The sequence below is a fragment of the Gopherus evgoodei genome, unplaced genomic scaffold, assembly GCF_007399415.2.
Source record: "Gopherus evgoodei ecotype Sinaloan lineage unplaced genomic scaffold, rGopEvg1_v1.p scaffold_31_arrow_ctg1, whole genome shotgun sequence".
Classification (NCBI taxonomy): domain Eukaryota; kingdom Metazoa; phylum Chordata; order Testudines; family Testudinidae; genus Gopherus; species Gopherus evgoodei.
This window is the reverse complement of record NW_022059983.1, coordinates 4,989,663-5,007,836: the sequence shown is the minus strand read 5'-3', so window position 1 is coordinate 5,007,836 and position 18,174 is coordinate 4,989,663. Positions and strand designations below refer to the sequence as shown.

The 18,174-nt window shown below is 46.3% G+C and overlaps 1 protein-coding gene across 23 annotated transcripts in view; it reads left to right on the top strand.

Annotated features, from left to right (window-relative positions):
• Positions 1–449: 449 nt before the first annotated feature.
• Positions 450–18,174, top strand: part of LOC115640488 (uncharacterized PPE family protein PPE40-like) — a 31,855-nt gene continuing 14,130 nt past the window's right edge. For 2 of the 23 annotated variants that reach the window (XM_030543296.1, XM_030543283.1), the window contains exons 1-14: positions 461–627; positions 1,050–1,070; positions 2,472–2,528; positions 3,625–3,648; positions 4,096–4,152; positions 5,931–5,954; positions 8,011–8,034; positions 8,476–8,532; positions 10,538–10,561; positions 11,010–11,066; positions 12,832–12,855; positions 14,980–15,003; positions 15,452–15,508; positions 17,426–17,449. In XM_030543296.1, coding sequence (XP_030399156.1) covers positions 556–627; positions 1,050–1,070; positions 2,472–2,528; positions 3,625–3,648; positions 4,096–4,152; positions 5,931–5,954; positions 8,011–8,034; positions 8,476–8,532; positions 10,538–10,561; positions 11,010–11,066; positions 12,832–12,855; positions 14,980–15,003; positions 15,452–15,508; positions 17,426–17,449 — 546 coding nt within the window. In that variant the 5' untranslated portion in view covers positions 461–555. Of the gene's footprint in view, positions 628–1,049; positions 1,071–2,471; positions 2,529–3,624; positions 3,649–4,095; positions 4,153–5,930; positions 5,955–8,010; positions 8,035–8,475; positions 8,533–10,537; positions 10,562–11,009; positions 11,067–12,831; positions 12,856–14,979; positions 15,004–15,451; positions 15,509–17,425; positions 17,450–18,174 lie in introns of all 23 variants that reach the window. The other 21 variants (XM_030543290.1, XM_030543289.1, XM_030543285.1 and 18 more) reach the window with 20 other exon arrangements.

Sequence of the window (18,174 nt, the reverse complement as noted above, 5' to 3'; positions counted from 1 at the left end):
AACTTATGTGGAATATTCACACCCTTGAGCGACATACGTTTTGCTGACATAGGCAGTACTGTAGATACAGCTTACATAATAATTCTGTATAGTAATAAGCAATACTATTAGGGGAGTTGTACCACTTGAATTATATCAACACAAAGTGCCTGGGAGACTTGGGAACCTACTTCCCATTTTCAGATGTCTGCTCCAGGCCAAGAAACACTGGGGTTGTAACCTGTTTCCTACGGCCTGACCTAGCTCAGCCACTCTTGATTCTCAAAAGCCTGGGGTTGCTGCAGAATGAAAAAGTGAGTGTGAAAGTCTGGGCTACAACAGGATGTGGTGGAGGAAAGAAAGGAATGAGGATGTGATAAGGAGGAATGGGAGGGTCTAGGGGAGGAGAAGGAAGCAATTGGATCTCACTGCAATCAGGTTATCAGGGGTTGGAACAACGAAGTGTGCAGTGCCCCGCCCAGCATACAGTATAAATACAGTGCTCAGCCTTGCCATCTCCCACAGAGCGTGCCAGACCAGAAACAACTCCGCTCCAGAGAGAGTAAAGACGCAAAGATGAAGGTGTCATATGTGGCCGCTTTCCTCATCGGGCTCCTCTCCCTGGAGAGCACCAGAGCAGTTCCGTTGGTGAGATGATGTACCTATTATTTATATTACAGTAGCATTTAGATGGTCCATCTGAAATCAGGACCCCATTTTGCTGGGCGCTGCCCTGACACAGGAGAGATAGTCCCTGCCCACACTCTGGTGAGGATTTATTCTGCTGGGTGTTCAACAGACAGAGAGCGAGGGACAGATGTAAACCCAACTGGAATGAGGGGTCCTTATGCCAGGTGCTGCACAGACACACCACGAGGGCAGCACTGCAAAACTGGCCCATTTAGGAGGCAGGATACCAGAGCAGAGGGGCCCCTTCCTCTGTTTTAGTCCCAGCAGGATATCAGGCTGACCCATCGGTCTCATCTAGAGCAACAGTTCATAACTTACTGCATGTAGGCTGGTGGGGGCCGACCAGCATGCACTCCTAACTTTTCTTTCTCTTGTTGCAGAAAAACCAGTTGTGGTCTGTGGTGAGTATCAGCTGTCCTCTTTGCTATCAGACTTTCATGCTTTGCCTCACCAGTATCCTACATCGCTGCTCAGTAACAGCACAACCGTATTCCGGGAAAACCTTCTAGGCAACTGTCCTCCTGCTCTGCTTTATCCATTAATCTGACTTGGTGAAACAAATTATGCTGCCTTGGGATGTCTGGGGTTTTTTTCTGAAGATCATCTCTAGGTTTCCAGAAGTAGATAGAATGATGTTGGGAGCACGGCCAAGCTGTTCTAAATGCCCCATAGCTCTATTGGAGCGAATGAGACCAGCTCCCCTAGATGATGTAAATTGTCTGTAGCTCCATTTGGTCAATGGATTATCAGGAGGGGGCCTCTAGAAGTTACCATAAAACACATAATAAATACCTCTCATCTTACAGGGCTCTGGTAGCTTCAATAACAAAGTGGGTGATAGCAGCTTTAATGACAACAGCATAAATATCAGTGATTCCCTCCTCACACCATGTAGCTTTATAAATATCAGGTCAATCAAGCCTGCTCCAGCCGGTTTCTTGTCTGCTAAACTTTACCAAGCAAGGAGCATTTCCTGCAGTTTTTCCATGTTACAAAGGCAATTTAGAAATGCCACCTGCTGCAGGGGGCTTATGAAAATCTCCACAGGCGTATGGCAGGTTGACCACCTCTGCCACAATTCCCCTGCACTGCTATAAATACCCCACAAGCGGATTTCCAATATCACCCAGAAGACACTGCTGCTTGGAGCTACTTTAGAAGGTCCCCATCCCATGTGAACACAGAGTAGGTTAAAGGAGGCTTATGAGAGAAGGACTCATTTCTCTGCCCCAATTTAGGCAGGGATTTCAAAACAGACTGGCCCATTGTTCTGACTAGGTGTGGCAATTCTTTAATTACTCAGTGATACAACCCCTGATACACTGGTGGGGAGCTGAACAGAATGTTTTGCTAAGTTTTCCTTCTATTGGAGCAAAAAAACCAGTTCTGGTCAGCGGTGACTATCAGCTGTCACCTTTCCTATTGGACCATCATCCTTTGCCTCAAAAGTACTCTGTAACACTGCTGACTAACAGCCCAGACCTCTGCTGGAAAAGTTCTCTGCACAAATGCCATCCTAAACCCTTTTTTCCCCATCAGTCCAGCCTTGTATAACAAATTTACGGCCTTGGAATGTTGGAGCTTTACCAAAAATTCTCTCTTGGTTTCCACCAGTGGATGAGAATGAAGTTGGTGCAGATCTCCAGTTCATGTAAATTTGCTGTAGTTTCATAGGAATCAATGGAGCCAGGTTCAAATTGGTGTAAATTGTTCAGAGAAGCACTGGAATCAATATGCCACATCCTAAGATGCTATAAATCATGGTTACACAATAAATGTATTACAAATTCCCCACTTTGCAGGGCTCTGGTAGCGTAAAGACCGGTGACGTGGGCCACGGCAGCTTTAACGACAACAGCGTAAGTGGCTGAGATTACCTCTCCATGCTATGTAGCTTCAAACACATCAGTGAATTGACCCCGTTTTGGCTAGTTTGATCTCAGGTAATGTTTGCCTTCGAAGAGCATTGGTGCCATTTGCCCATGATGCGAAGGTAGCATGGGAAGCCCTCTCACTCCACAGGGCTTATGAAATATTGAGAAACTTAACGCAGGTTGACCTCCCTCTCACACAGTTCCCAGGGTAATAATTAGGAATGTCAGACGAGGCTTTTTTATATTACCCAGAAGGCATTTCTGCTGGGAGCTACCTGAGAGGTTCTCCAGGTGAAAGCATATTTGGGAGGCTTGTATAAGATTGGCCAGGTTGATGGGAGCTTGTCCTCCCAACAATTCCTTTGGGCACCAATGAAATATCTTGCATGGGTGATCTCTGACATCAACCACAATGCATTGCACCTGGGAGCTATCTCAAGAGCTTTTGCATAGATGTACATACCCACTGGGTGCCTAATGACAATTTCCCATAGCCTCAGGGGAGGATGATCTCTTCTTCTACAAGTCCACTGGACAGGCATGAAGTGTCCCACAGTTCCTTTGAATACTCACTAAATATCTCACACGAGATCCTTCTGAAATCACATGGAATTAACTGCTCTTGGCAACATTCCTAGGAACTCAAGGTAAATTGTGCCCTATCAAGGATACGTAGGCTGACTTCTTTCCAATTAATTTTGCCATGTATCATCTGAGTGCGAATAACACGTGGCTTGTTTCTTGCAGAACAAAAGAGGAGATCCAGATATCTATGAATAAGAAACATACTTAGCTGTGAGGGGATCTAAGCATAGCATAAGAGTTAAAGTGCTAGATTAGCACCGAGTTGATATTATTTATGTCAATAGCATTGATGAGGTCAGCACTGGAATACTGGGCCTTTTAGGAGATATAATTGGGGGACTCATTCCTCTGTTCCAGCCCGGGGAGGGATATCAGGTTAAATTGGCCTATTGGACTGATCAGGTGTGGCTATTCTGAAGTTACTAGATGATACAACCGCTCCTACCCTGGTGGGGAGTTGAACAGTGTGCATTCCTAACTTCTCTTTCTCTTGCAGAAAAACAACCAATTCTGGTCAGTGGTAAGTATCGCTAGTTATTTTTCATATCGAACTAACATGCTTTCTTGAATAGTATTCTGCGTTGCTGCTCATTAACAGACCACCCCTACGCTGGCAAAGCTCCCTATACAACTGCCATCCTGAACCATTTTATCCCATCAGTCCAGCCTTGTATAACAAATATACAACTTCAGAATGTGGGCCTTTACCAAGGATTATATCTGGATTCCACCAGTGGATCAGATTGATGTTGGGGCAGATCCCCAGTTCATGTAATTTTGCCATAGTTTAATGGGAATAAACAGGGTCAGTTTCCCATTGATGTTAATTGTTCCGAGAAGCACTGGAATCAATATGCCACAACCTCAGATTCTTTAAATTATCCATGACCCACTGGGCGAATGTAATATCTGTTGGAGCCCTATAGGTGTTACACAATAAAAACAATAAACATTCCCCATCTTGCAGGACTCTGGTAGCGTAAACACCGGTAACGTGGGCCACGGCAGCTTTAATGACAACAGCGTAAGTACCAGAGATTACCTCTCCATGCTATCTAGCTTCACGCACATCAGTGGGTGGACCCCATTTCAGTTAGTTTGATGTCTCATAATGTTTGCCTGTGAGGAGCATTGGCTACATTTGTCCATGTTGTGAAGGCAGCATGGTAAGCCCTCCCACTCCACAGAGCTTATGAAAATCTCCAGAGCTTATAGCAGGCTGACCTCTCTCTCTCTCACAGTACCGGGGTAATAATGAGGGATGCCAGATGAGGCTTTTTTTATATCACCCAAAAGGCACTTCTGCTGGGAGCTCCTTCAGAGGGTCTCCAGGTGAACACATATTTGGGAGGCTTATATGAGATAGCTAGGGTTGATGAGAGGTTGTCCTCTCCACAATTCCTTTGGGCATGTCGCAAGTCACTGGCGCAGCACCTCCTGCTGGTCATCTCGGGAGTCAGCTCAATCCAGCCCAGAGCGCCCTTTAGAGGCCGATGTCTTGCCTGCCGCTGGCCCCATGTCCCACCTCCACGCACTGCCCTTCTAGGTCCAGGTTTTGCCCCGCCTGCAGTAGCGCACCATTTGGGTCTCACCACCTAGCAGAACCCCAAACCCTCTATCCCCACTTTGTCTCAGTGGTTACTGCCAGTCACCATCTAGCCCCCGCCCTCGGAGACAGACTGCAATCTGTAAACCTCTCAACATCGGCAAGGGGGGCTGGACCAGCTGCCTCTGTCTATATCAGGACTATCTCTCTGCACTCCTAGTTCACTCTTGCGGGCCCTTAACTCGCCCTGCAGCCTGGGGTTTTGCTAGGCTGGAGCTAACCCGCTCCTTCTCCCCTTCTCAAACACCGCTCCACTTCAGCTACTCTTCCCAGCTTTCCAGGCAGCAAGGACCTCCTCTCTTAAGGAAGCTAGAGAGTGTGTTCTCTCAGCCTCAGGCCATCAGCCCTCTTATAGAACCAGCTGTGCCCTGACTGGGGCTGGCCCCACCTGTGGCCGCTTCCACCAATCAGACTAGCATTTCTCCTGCCCCAGCCCCCATCCAGGGCTTTTTTAACCCCTTCCAAGGCTGGAGCAGGGTGACCACCACGCTACAAGGCACCCATGAAATATCTTGAAAGAGGGTCTTTGATATCACACACAATGCATTGCACCTGGGAGATATCGCAAGAGTTTTTGCATATATGTCCATACTCACTGGGCGCCTAATGAGAATTTCCCATGCCTGCATGGGAGAATGATCTCTTCTCCTACAAGTTCACTGGATAGCCATGAAGTATGCCACAGATCCTTTGCGTACCCACTAAATTTCTCACAAGAGATCCTTCCAAAATCACACAGAATGCACTGGTTTTGGCAACAGTCCTAGGAACTCAGGGTCAATTCTGTTGCCACCTCTTTCCTATTAGATTAATTTTTGCCTCATATCATCTGAGTGGGAATAACACGTGGCTTGTTTCTTGCAGAACAAAAACAGAGACCCCTTTATCTATGAATAAGGAACATACTTAGCTGTGAGGGGATCTAAGCATAGCGTAAGAGTAAAAGTGCTAAATTAGCACCAAGGAGATATTATCTGTCTATAGCATTGATGAGGTCAGCATTCGAATACTCAGCTTTTTGGGAGATATGATTGAGGAGCCCATTCCTCTGTTCCAGCCCGGGGAGGGACATCAGGGCTGATTGGCCTATTGGTCTGATCAGGTGTGGCTATTCTGAAGATAATAGATGGTATAACCGCTCCTACCCTTGTGGGGAGTTGAACAGTGGGCATTTCTAATTCCTCTTTCTGTTGTAGATAAACAACAAATTCTTGCCAGTGGTGAGTATAAGCATTTATTTTTCTTATCAGACTATCATGCTTTGCCTCAATAGTATTCTGTATTGCTGCTCACTAACAGCCCAGCCATTTGCTGGCAAAGCTCCCTAAACAACTGCCATCCTGAACCCTTTCATCCCATCACTCCAGCCTAGTATAAACAAGCTTTATATACAGGTTTGGAATGTCGGAGCTTTACCAAGGATTCTCTCCTGGTTTCCACCAGTGGATGAGAATGATGTTGGGGCAGATCCCCAGTTCATGTAAATTTGCTGCAGTTTCATAGGAATCAATTAGTCCAGGTTTGCATTGGTGTAAATTGTCCAGAGAAGCACTGGAATCAATATGCTACATCCCCAGATGCTATAAATTGTACATGGCACATGGCGTGGATGGAATATCTGTTGGATTCTGTCATAAACATACAGCTCAGGATAGCATAAAATCCCTCTTTACCCTGTAAAGGATTAATTCCTCTTTTACCTGTAAAGGGTTAAAAAGCTCAGATAACCTTAGCTGCACCTGACCAAAAGGACCAATAAGAGTAAAAACACTTTCTGTTATTTTAGCCTTTCTGCGCTTTGCCTAACTTAGAGCTAGAAAAGAAAACAAAAAACAAAAAAAACACTTGTGATTTTTCTTGCAGGAAGTTAACTATCCTGCCCTCAGGCAGAGAAATAAACTCCAGCTGCTCACAGCTTAAAAAAATAGTAAAAATAAAAAAAAAAACTCTCTGCTTTTTAAGAAGCAAAAAAGGAAAAAAATATTGTTCTTTAAAAATTTTACTGGGCTTCTCGTTTAAAATGATCCCACCTCTCTCACAATGTCAGAGTTTCTTCCCCACTCAGAACTCAGGGGTACAGATGTGGGAACCCGCAAGAAAGACCCCCTAACCTTATTTATACCAACTTAGGTTTAAAACTTTTTAAGGCATATGCTTAGATTTACCGACAACAGCGTACGCGGCTGAGATTACCTCTCCATGCCATGTAGCTTCATACACATCAGTGAATGGACCCAGTTTCAGCTAGTATGATGTCTGACAATATTTGCCTGCGAGGACCATTGGCAGCATTTGCTGATGTTACGAAGGCAGCATGGAAAGTCCTCCCACTCCACAGGGTTTATGAAAATCTCCAGAGGCTTATAGCAGCTTGACCTTCCTCTCCCACAGTACCCGGGTTATAATGAGGGATGCCAGAACAGGCTTTTTGATATCACTCAGAAGGCACTTCTGTGGGAAGCTGCCTCAGAGGGTCTCCAGGTGAATGCATATATGGGAGGTTAATATGAGAGTGCCATATTTGATGGGACGTTCTCCTCTCCACAATTCCTTTGGGCACCCACGAAATATCTTGCAAGAGGGTCTTTGACATCACCCACAATGCACTGCACATGGGAGCTATCCCAAGAATTTTCGCATACATGTCCATCCCTCACTGAGGAGCTCAAGAGAATTTACCATGACATCATGGGAGGATGATCTCGTCTCCTACTAGTCCACAGGACAGGTATGAAGTGTCCCACAGATCCGTTGGGTACCCACTAAATATTTCACATGAGATCCTTCTGAAATCACATGGAATACACTGCTCTTGCCAACAGACCTAGGGATTTAGGGTCAATTGTCTCTTGTCAAGGATACCTAGGCTGACTCCTTTCCTATTAGATTAACATTGACTCATGTCATCTGAGTGGGAACAACATGTAGCTTGTTTCTTTCAGAACAAAAGAGGATTCCCAGATATCTATGAATAAGAAATGTACTTAGCTGTGAGGGGATCTAAGCAAAGCATAACAGCTAAAGTGCTAGATTAGCAACGAGTTGATACTATTTATGTCAATAGCACTGATGAGGTCAGCACTGGAATACTTGGCATTTTAGGAGATATGATTGGGGGGCCCATTCCTCTGTTCCAGCCCGGGGAGCGACATCAGGGTAGATTGGCCTATTGGTCTGATCAGGTGTGGCTATTCTGAAGTTACTAGATGGTACAACCGCTCCTACCCTTGTGGAGAGTTGAACAGTGTCCATTCCTAACTTCTCTTTCTCTTGTAGAAAAACAACAAATTCTGGTCAGTGGTGAGTATCAGCAGTTATTTTTCCTATTGGATTATCATGCTTTGACTCAATAGCATTCTGTATTGCAGCTCACTAACAGCCCAGCCCTTTGCTGGCAAAGCTCCCTATACAGCTGCCATCCTGAATCCTTCTATCCCATCAGTCTAGCCTGGTATAATCAATTTACAGGTTTGGAATGTCAGAGCTTTACAAGGGATTATCTCCTGGTTTCCACCAGTGGATGAGAATGATGCTGGGGCAGATCCCCAGATCATGTAAGTTTGAGGAAGTTTCATAGGAAACAACGGGGTCAGTTTCCCATTGATGTTAATTGTTCCGAGAAGCACTGGAATCAATATGCCACAACCCCAGATTCTTTATATTGTCCATGGTCCACTGGGTCAATGGAATATGTGTTGGAGCCCTTTAGGTGTTACACAATAAACATTCCCCATCTTGCAGGGCTCTGGTAGCGTAAAGACTGGTGACGTGGGCCACGGCAGCTTTAACGACAACAGCGTAAGTAGCAGAGCTTATAGCAGGTTGACCTCTCTCTCTCACAGTACCGGGGTAATAATGAGGGATGCCAGATGAGGCTTTTTTTATATCACCCAGAAGGCACTTCTGCTGGGAGCTACCTCAGACGGTCTCCCGGTGAACACATATTTCGGAGACTTATATGAGATAGCTAGGGTTGATGAGAGGTTGTCCTCTCCACAATTCCTTTGGGCATGTCGCAAGTCACTGGCGCAGCACCTCCTGCTGGTCGTCTCGGGAATCAGCTCAATCCAGCCCAGAGCGCCCTTTAGAGGCCGATATCTTGCCTGCCACTGGCCCCATGTCCCTCCCCCACCCACTGCTCTTCTAGGTCCAGGTCTTGCCCCACCTGCAGTAACGTGCAATTTGGGTCTCCCCACCTAGAAGAACCCCCAACCCTCAATCCCCACTTGGTCTCAGTGGTTACTGCCTGTCACCATCTAGCCCCCCCTCTCTGGGGCAGACTTCAGTCTGTAAACCACTCAACATCGGCAAGGGGGTTTTTACCAACTACCTCTGCCTATATCAGGACTATCTCTCTGCACTCCTTGTTCCTTCTTGCGGGCCCTTAACTCGCCCTGCAGCCTGGGGTTTTGCTAGCTGGAGCTAACCCGCTCCTTCTCCCCTTCTCAAACACCGCTCCACTTCAGCTACCCTTCCCAGCTTTCCAGGCAGCAAGGTCCTCCTCTCTCAAGGAAGCTAGAGAGTGTGTTCTTTCAGCCTCTGGCCATCAGCCCGCTTATAGGGCCAGCTGTGCCCTGACTGGGGCTAGCCCCACCTGTCGCCGCTTCCACCAATCAGACTAGCATTTCTCCTGCCCCAACCCCCACCTAGGACTGTTTTAACCCCTTCCAGGCCGGATCAGGGTGACCACCATATTACAGGGCACCTATGAAATATCTTGAAAGAAGGTCTCTGATGTCACCCACAATGCACTGCACCTGGGACATATCCCAAGAGACTTTGCGTACATGTCCATACCGACTGGGTGCCTCATGAGAATTTCCCATGACTTCATGGGAGAACGATCTCTTCTCCTACAAGTTCACTGGACAGCCATGAAGTATCCCACAGTTCCTTTGCGTACCCAGTGAATCTCTCACAAGAGATCCTTCCGAAATTACACCGAATGCACTCGTTTTGGCAACAGTCCTAGGAACTCAGGGTCGATTCTGTTGTCACTCCTTTCCTATTAGATTAATTTAGCCTCATGTCATCTTAGTGGGAATAACACATGGCTTGTTTCTTGCAGATCAAAAGCAGAGACCCATTTATCTATGAATAAGAAATGTACTTAGCTGTCAGGGCAGTGCCCGCTTTAGGTCTATTCCACTAATTTCTCCAAATTTGGCCCCGCGCCTAAGAGGGCCCCGTGCCCAGTGAGAATCCCTTCCCTGGCTAGAGACATCTTTTTAATTTTTACTCATCTAGCAGCGCTTCAGGTCTTCAGCAGCACTTCGGCGATGGGACTTTGCTTGCTCTGGGTCTTCGGTGGCGGGTCCCTCAGTGTCTCCGAAGACCTGAAGCGAGTGAAGGACCCACCGCTGAAGTGCCGCCAAAGACTCAGAGCACCTCCTAGTGAGTACAGTGAGTACAAGCCCCACATTTTTTTTTACATGTGAATTTATTTTTAGTCATTCCTGCCGGGGGTATGTCAAAACTGTTCAAATTGGGCCCCGCACTTCCTAAAGCCGGCCCTGTGTGAGAGGATCTAAGCATAGCATAATAGTTAAAGTGCTAGATTAGCACCGAGTTGATATTGCTTATGTCAATAGCATTGATAAGGTCAGCACTGGAATACTGGGCCTTTTAGGAGATATAACTGGGGGGCCCATTCCTCTGTTCCAGCCCAGGGAGGGACATCAGGGTAGATTGGCCTATTGGTCTGATCATGTGTGGCTATTCTGAAGTTACTAGATGGTACAACCGCTCCTACCCTTGTGGGGAGTTGAACAGTGTGCATTCCTAACTTCTCTTTCTCTTGTAGAAAAACAACCAATTCTGGTCAGTGGTGAGTATCAGCAGTTATTTTTCCTATCGAACTAACATGCTTTCTTGCACAGTATTCTGTGCTGCTGCTCATTAACAGCCCAGCCCTATGCTGGTAAAGCTCTCTACGCAACTGCGATCCTGAACCATTTTATCCCATCAGTCCAGTCTTGTATAACACAAATTAACAGCTTCAGAATGTGGGCCGTTACCAAGGATTATATCCGGATTCCACCAGTGGATAAGATTGATGTTGGGGCAGATCCCCAGTTCATGTAATTTTGCCAAAGTTTCACAGGAATCAACAGGGTCAGTTTCCCATTGATGTTAATTGTTCCGATAAGCACTGGAATCAATATGCCACAACCTCAGATTCTTTAAATTATCCATGACCCACTGGTGAATGTAATATCTGTTGGAGCCCTATAGGTGTTACACAATAAACACAATAACCATTCCCCATCTTGCAGGACTCTGGTAGCGTAAACACCGGTAACGTGGGCCACGGCAGCTTTAACGACAACAGTGTAAGTAGCAGAGATTCCCTCTCCATGCTATCTAGCTTCACGCACATCAGTGGGTGGACCCCATTTCAGTTAGTTTGATGTCTCATAATGTTTGCCTGAGAGGAGCATTGGCTACATTTGTCCATGTTGTGAAAGCAGCATAGTAAGTCCTCCCACTCCACAGGGCTTATGAAAATCTCAAGAGGCTTATAGCAGGTTGACTTCTCTCTCCCACAGTACCCGGGGTAATAATGAGGGATGCCAGATGAGGCTTTTTTTATAAAACCCAGAAGGCACTTCTGCTGGGAGCTACCTCAGATGGTCTCCAGGTGAACACATCTTTCGGAGACTTATATGAGATAGCTAGGGTTGATGAGAGGTTGTCCTCTCCACAATTCCTTTGGGCATGTCGCAAGTCACTGGCGCAGCACCTGCTGTTGGTCATCTCGGGTATCAGCTCAATCCAGCCCAGAGCGCCCTTTAGAGGCCAATGTCTTGCCTACCGCTGGCCCCATCTCCCTCCCCCACCCACTGCCCTTCTAGGTCCAGGTTTTGCCCCACCCGCAGTAACACGCGATTTGGGTCTCCTCACCTAGCAGAACCCCCTACCCTCTATCCCCACTTGGTCTCAGTGGTTACTGCCAGTCACCATCTAGCCCCCGCCCTCGGAGGCAGACTGCAATCTGTAAACCTCTCAACATCGGCAAGGGGGGCTGGACCAGCTGCCTCTATCTATATCAGGACTATCTCTCTGCACTCCTAGTTGCCCTTTGCAGGCCCTTAACTCGCCCTGCAGCCTGGGGTTTTCCTAGGCTGGAGCTAACCTGCTCCTTCTCCCTTTCTCAAGCACTGCTCCACTTCAGCTACTCTTCCCAGCTTTCCAGGCAGCAAGGTCCTCCTTGCTTTAGGAAGCCAGAGAGTGTGTTCCTTCAGCCTATGGCCATCAGCCCTCTTATAGGGCCAGCTGTGCCCTGATTGGGGCTAGGCCCACCTCTGGCCGCTTCCACCAATCAGGCTAGCATTTCTCCTGCCCCAACCCCCACCCAGGGCTGTTTTAAGCCCTTCCAGGCCGGAGCAGGGTGAACACCGCGCTACAGGGCAGCCATGAAATATCTTGAAAGAGGGTCTTTGACGTCACCCACAATGCATTGCACCTGGGACATATCCCAAGAGTTTTTGCATACATGCCCATACCCACTGGGCGCCTCATGAGACTCTCCCATGACTTCATGGGAGAATGATCTCTTCTCCTACAAATTCACTGGACAGCCATGAAGTATCCCACAGCTCTTTTTCATACCCACTAAAACTCTCACAAGAGATCCTTCCGAAATCTCACAGAATGCACTGCTCTTGGCAACAGTCCTAGGAACTCAGGGTCAATTCTGTTGTCGCTCCTTTCCTATTATATTAATTTTGCCTCATGTCATCTGAGTGGAAATAACACATGGCTTGTTTCTTGCAGAACAAAAACAGAGACCCATTTATCTATGAATAAGGAACGTACTTAGCTATGAGGGGATCTAAGCATAGCATAAGAGTAAAAGTGCTAAATTAGCACCGAGTTTATTTTTCTATGTCAATAGCATTGATGAGGTCAGCACTGGAATACTGGGCCTTTAGGAGATATGACTGAGGAGCCCAGTCCTCTGTTCCAGCCCGGGGAGGGACATCAGGGTTGATTAGCCTATTGGTCTGATCAGGTGTGGTTATTAAATGGTACAACCGCTCCTACCCTTTTGGGGAGTTGAACAGTGGGCATTTCTAATTCCTCTTTCTGTTGTAGATAAACAACAAATTCTTGCCAGTGGTGAGTATAAGCAGTTATTTTTCTTATCAGACTATCATGCTGTATTCTGTATTACTGCTCACTAAAGCCCAGCCCTTTGCTGACAAAGCTCCCTAAGCAACTGCCATCCTGAACCCTTTTATCCCATCAGTCCAGCCTGCTATAACCAATTTTCAGGTTTGGAATGTCGGAGCTTTACCAAGGATTCTCTCTTCATTTCCACCTGTGGATGAGAATGATGTTGGGGCAGATCCCCAGTTCATGTAAATTTGCTGCAGTTGCATAGGAATCAGCTGGCCCAGGTTCGCATTGGTGTATATTGTCCAGAGTAGCACTGGAATCAATACGCTACATCCCCAGATGCTATAAATTGTCCTTGGCACACTGCGTAGACAGAATATCTGTTGGATCCTGTCATAAACATACAGCTCAGGATAGCATAAAATCCCTCTTTACCCTGTAAAGGATTAATTCCTCTTTTACCTGTAAAGGGTTAAACAGCTCAGATAACATGAGCTGCACCTGACCAAAAGGATCAATAAGGGTAAAAACACTTTCTGTTATTTTAGCCTTTCTGCGCTTAGCCTAACTTAGAGCTAAAAAAGAAAAAAAAAACAAAAAAAACACTTGTGATTTTTCTTGCAGGAAGTTAACTATCCTGCCCTCATGCAGAGAAATAAACTCCAGCTGCTCACAGCTTAAAAAAATAGTAAAAATTAAAAAAAAAAAAACCTCTGCTATTTAAGAAGCAAAAAAAAGGAAAAAAAGTTGTCCTTTAAAAATTTTACTGGGCTTCTGGTTTAAAATGATCCCACCTCTCCCACCATGTCAGGCTTTCTTCCACACTCGGAACTTTGGGGTACAGATGTGGGAACCCGCATGAAAGACTCCTTAACCTTTTTTTTACCAACTTTGGTTTAAAACTTTTTTAAGGCATATGATTAGATGTATGTTTGTAACAGATGAGTATAGGTGTTACACGATAAACATAATAAACATTCCCCAAATTGCAGGGCTATGGTAGCGTAAATACCAGCGACGTACGTAAGCGACTGAGATTACCTCTCCATGCCATGTAGCTTCATACACATCAGTGAATGGACCCAGTTTCAGCTAGTTTGATGTCTGATAATGTTTGCCTGTGAGGAGCTTTGGCAGCATTTGCTGATGTTACGAAGGCAGCATGGAAAGTCCTTCCACTCCACAGGGTTTATGAAAATCTCCAGAGGCTTATAGCAGGTTGACCTCCCTCTCCCATGGTACCCGGGTTGTAATGAGGGATGCCAGAACAGGCTTTTTGATATCACTCAGAAGGCACTTCTGCTGGAAGCTACCTCAGAGGGTCTCCAGGTGAATGCATATATGGGAGGTTAGTATGAGAGTGCCATGTCTGATGGGACGTTCTCCTCTGCACGATTCCTTTGGGCACCCACGAAATATCTTGCAAGAGGGTCTTTGACATCACCCACAATGCACCGTACATGGGAGTTATCCCAAGAATTTTCGCATACATGTCCATCCCTCACTGAGGAGCTCATGAGAATTTCCCGTGACATCATGGGAGGATGATCTCGTCTCCTACTAGTCCACAGGACAGGTATGAAGTGTCCCACAGATCCGTTGGATACCCACTAAATATTTCACATGAGATCCTTCTGAAATCACATGGAATACACTGCTCTTGCCAACAGTCCTAGGGACTCAGGGTCAATTGTGTCCTGTCAAGGATACGAAGGCCGACTCCTTTCCTATTAGATTAACTTTGACTCATGTCATCTGAGTGGGAACAACATGTATCTTGTTTCTTTCAGAACAAAAGAGGACTCCTAGATATCTATGAATAAGAAACGTACTTAGCTGTGAGGTGATCTAAGCATAGCATAAGAGTTAAAGTGCTAGATTAGCACCGAGTTGATATTATTTATGTCAATAGCATTGATGAGGTCAGCACTGGAATACTGGGCCTTTTAGGAGATATGACTGGGGAGCCCATTCCTCTGTTCCAGCCCAGGGAGGGACATCAGAGCAGACTGGCCTATTAGTCTGATGAGGTGTGGCTATTCTGAAGTTACTAGATGGTACAACTGCTCCTACCCTGGTGGGGAGTTGAACAGTGTGCATTCCTAACTTCTCTTTCTCTTGTAGAAAAACAACAAATTCTGGTCAGTGGTGAGTATCAGCAGTTATTTTCTTATTGGACTGTCATGCTTTGCCTCAAAAGCATTCTGTATTGCTGCTCACTAACAGAGCAGGCCTTTGCTGGGAAATCTCCCTACACAGCTGCGCTCCTGAACCCTTTTATCTCATCAGTCCAGCTTGGTATAACCAATTTACAGGTTTGGAATGTCAGAGATTTACCAGGGATTATCTCCTGGTTTCCACCAGTGGATGAGAATGATGTTGGGGCAGATCCCCAGTTCATGAAATTTGCCGAAGTTTCATAGGAATCAACGGGGTCGCTTTCCCATTGAAGTTAATTCTTCTGAGAAGCACTGAAATCAAAAAGCAACAACCCCAGATTCTTTATATTCTCCATGGGCCACTGGGTCAATGGAATATCTGTTGGAGCCCTATAGGTGTTACACAATAAATAGAATAAACATTCTTCATCTTGCAGGGCTCTGGTAGCGTAAACACTGGAGACGTGGGCCACGGCAGCTTTAACGACAACAGCGTAAGTAGCAGAGATTACCTCTCCATGCTATCTAGCTTCACGCACATCAGTGAATGGACCCCATTTCAGTTAGTTTGATGATGGAAAATGTTTGCCTGCGAGGAGCATTGGCTACATTTGCTCATGTTGCGAAGGCAGCACGGTAAGTCCTCCCACTCCACAGAGCTTATGAAAATCTCCAGAGGCTTATAGCAGGTTGACCTCTCCCTCCCACAGTACCCGGGGAAATAATGAGGGATGCCATATGAGGCTTTTTTTATATCACCCAGAAGGCACTTCTGCTGGGAGCTACCTCAGTGGGTCTCCAGCTGAACACATATTTCGGAGGCTTATATGAGATAGCTAGGATTGATGAGAGGTTGTCCTCTCCACAATTCCTTTCGGCATGTCTCAAGTCACTGGCGCAGCACCTCCTGCTGGTTGTCTCGGGAATCAGCTGAATCCAGCCCAGAGTGCCCTTTAGAGGCCGCTGTCTTGCCTGCCGCTGGCCCCATGTCCCTCCCTCACCCAATGCCCTTCTAGGTCCCCTGGATGCAGTAACGTGCAATTTGGGTCTCCCCACCTACCAGAACCCACAACCCTCTCTCCACACTTGGTCTCAGTGGTTAATGCCAGTCACCATCCAGCCATTGCTCTCTGGGGCAGACTGCAGTCTGTAAACCACTCAACATCGACAAGGGGGGCTGGACCAGTTGCCTCTGCCTATATCAGGATGATAGATTATTAGGGTTGGAAGGGACCTGAAGAGATCATCTAGTCCAACCCCTTGCTCAAAGCAGGACCAATTCCCAAATCCCTAAATGGCCCCCTCAAGGATTGAACGCACAACCTTGGGTTTAGCAGGCCAGCGCTCAAACCACTGAGCTATCCCTCTGCACTCCTAGTTCCCTCTTGTGGGCCCTTAACTCGCCCTGCAGCTTGGGGTTTTGCTACGCTGGAACTAACCCGCTCCTTCTACACTTCTCAAGCAATGCTCCATTTCACTTACCCTTCCCAGATTTCCGGCAGCAAGGTCCTCCTCTCTCGAGGAAGCTAGAGAGTGTGTTCTTTCAGCCTCTGGCCATCAGCCCGCCTATAGGGCCAGCTGTGCCCTGATTGGGGCTGGCCCCACCTGTGGCCGCTTCCACCAATCAGACTAGCATTCCTCCTGCCCCAACCCGCACACAGGGCTGTTTTATCCCCTTCCAGGCCGGAGCAGGGTGAACACCATACTACAGGGCACCTATGAAATATCTTGAAAGAGGGTCTTTGACGTCACCCACAATGCATTGCACCTGGAACATATCCCAAGAGTTTTTGCATACATGTCCATACCCACTGGGCACCTCATGAGAATTTCCCATGACTTCATGGGAGAATGATCTCTTCTCCTACAAGTTCACTGGACAACCATGAAGTATCCCACGGTTCTTTTGCGTACCCACTAAATCTCTCACAAGAGATCCTTCCGAAATCTCACAGAATGCACTGCTCTTGGCAACAGTCCTAGGAACTCAGGGTCAATTCTGTTGTCACTCCTTTCCTATTAGATTAATTTTGCCTCATGTAATCTGAGTGGGAATAACACGTGGTTTGCTTCTTGCAGAACAAAAACAGAGACCCATTTATCTATGAATAAGGAACGTACTTAGCTTTGAGGGGATCTAAGCATAGCGTAAGAGTTAAAGTGCTAGATTAGCACCGAGTTTATTTTTCTATGTCAATAGCATTGATGAGGTCTGCACTGGAATACTGGGCCTTTAGGAGATATGACTGAATAGCCCAGTCCTCTGTTCCAGCCCGGGGAGGGACATCAGGGCAGATTGGCCTATTGGTCTGATCAGGTGTGGCTATTCTGAAGTTATTAGATGGTACAACCGCTCCTACCCTTGTGGGGAGTTGAACAGTGGGCATTTCTAATTCCTCTTTCTGTTGTAGATAAACAACAAATTCTTGCCAGTGGTGAGTATAAGCAGTTATTTTTCCTATCAGACTATCATGCTGTATTCTGTATTGCTGCTCACTACAGCCCAGCCCTTTGCTGACAAAGCTCCCTAAACAACTGCCATCCTGAACCCTTTTATCCCATCAGTCCAGCCTGCTATAACCAATTTTCAGGTTTGGAATGTCGGAGCTTTACCAAGGATTCTCTCTCTATTTCCACCTGTAGTTGAGAATGATGTTGGGGCAGATCCCCAGTTCATGTAAATTTGCTGCAGTTTCATAGGAATCAGCTGGTCCAGGTTCGCATTGGTGTATGATGTCCAAAGTAGCACTGGAATCAATACTCTACATCCCCAGATGCTATAAATTGTCCACGGCACACTGCTTCGACGGAATATCTGTTGGATCCTGTCATAAACATACAGCTCAGGATAGCATAAAATCCCTCTTTACCCTGTAAAGGATTAATTCCTCTTTTACCTGTAAAGGGTTAAAAAGCTCAGATAACCTGAGCTGCACCTGACCAAAAGGACCAATAACGGTAAAAACACTTTCTGTTATTTTAGCCTTTCTGCGCTTAGCCTAACTTAGAGCTAGAAAAGAAAAAAAAAACAAAAAAAACACTTGTGATTTTTCTTGCAGGAAGCTAACTATCATGCCCTCATGCAGAGAAATAAACTCCAGCTGTTCACAGCTTAAAAAAATAATAAAAATTTAAAAAAAACCCTCTGCTTTTTAAGAAG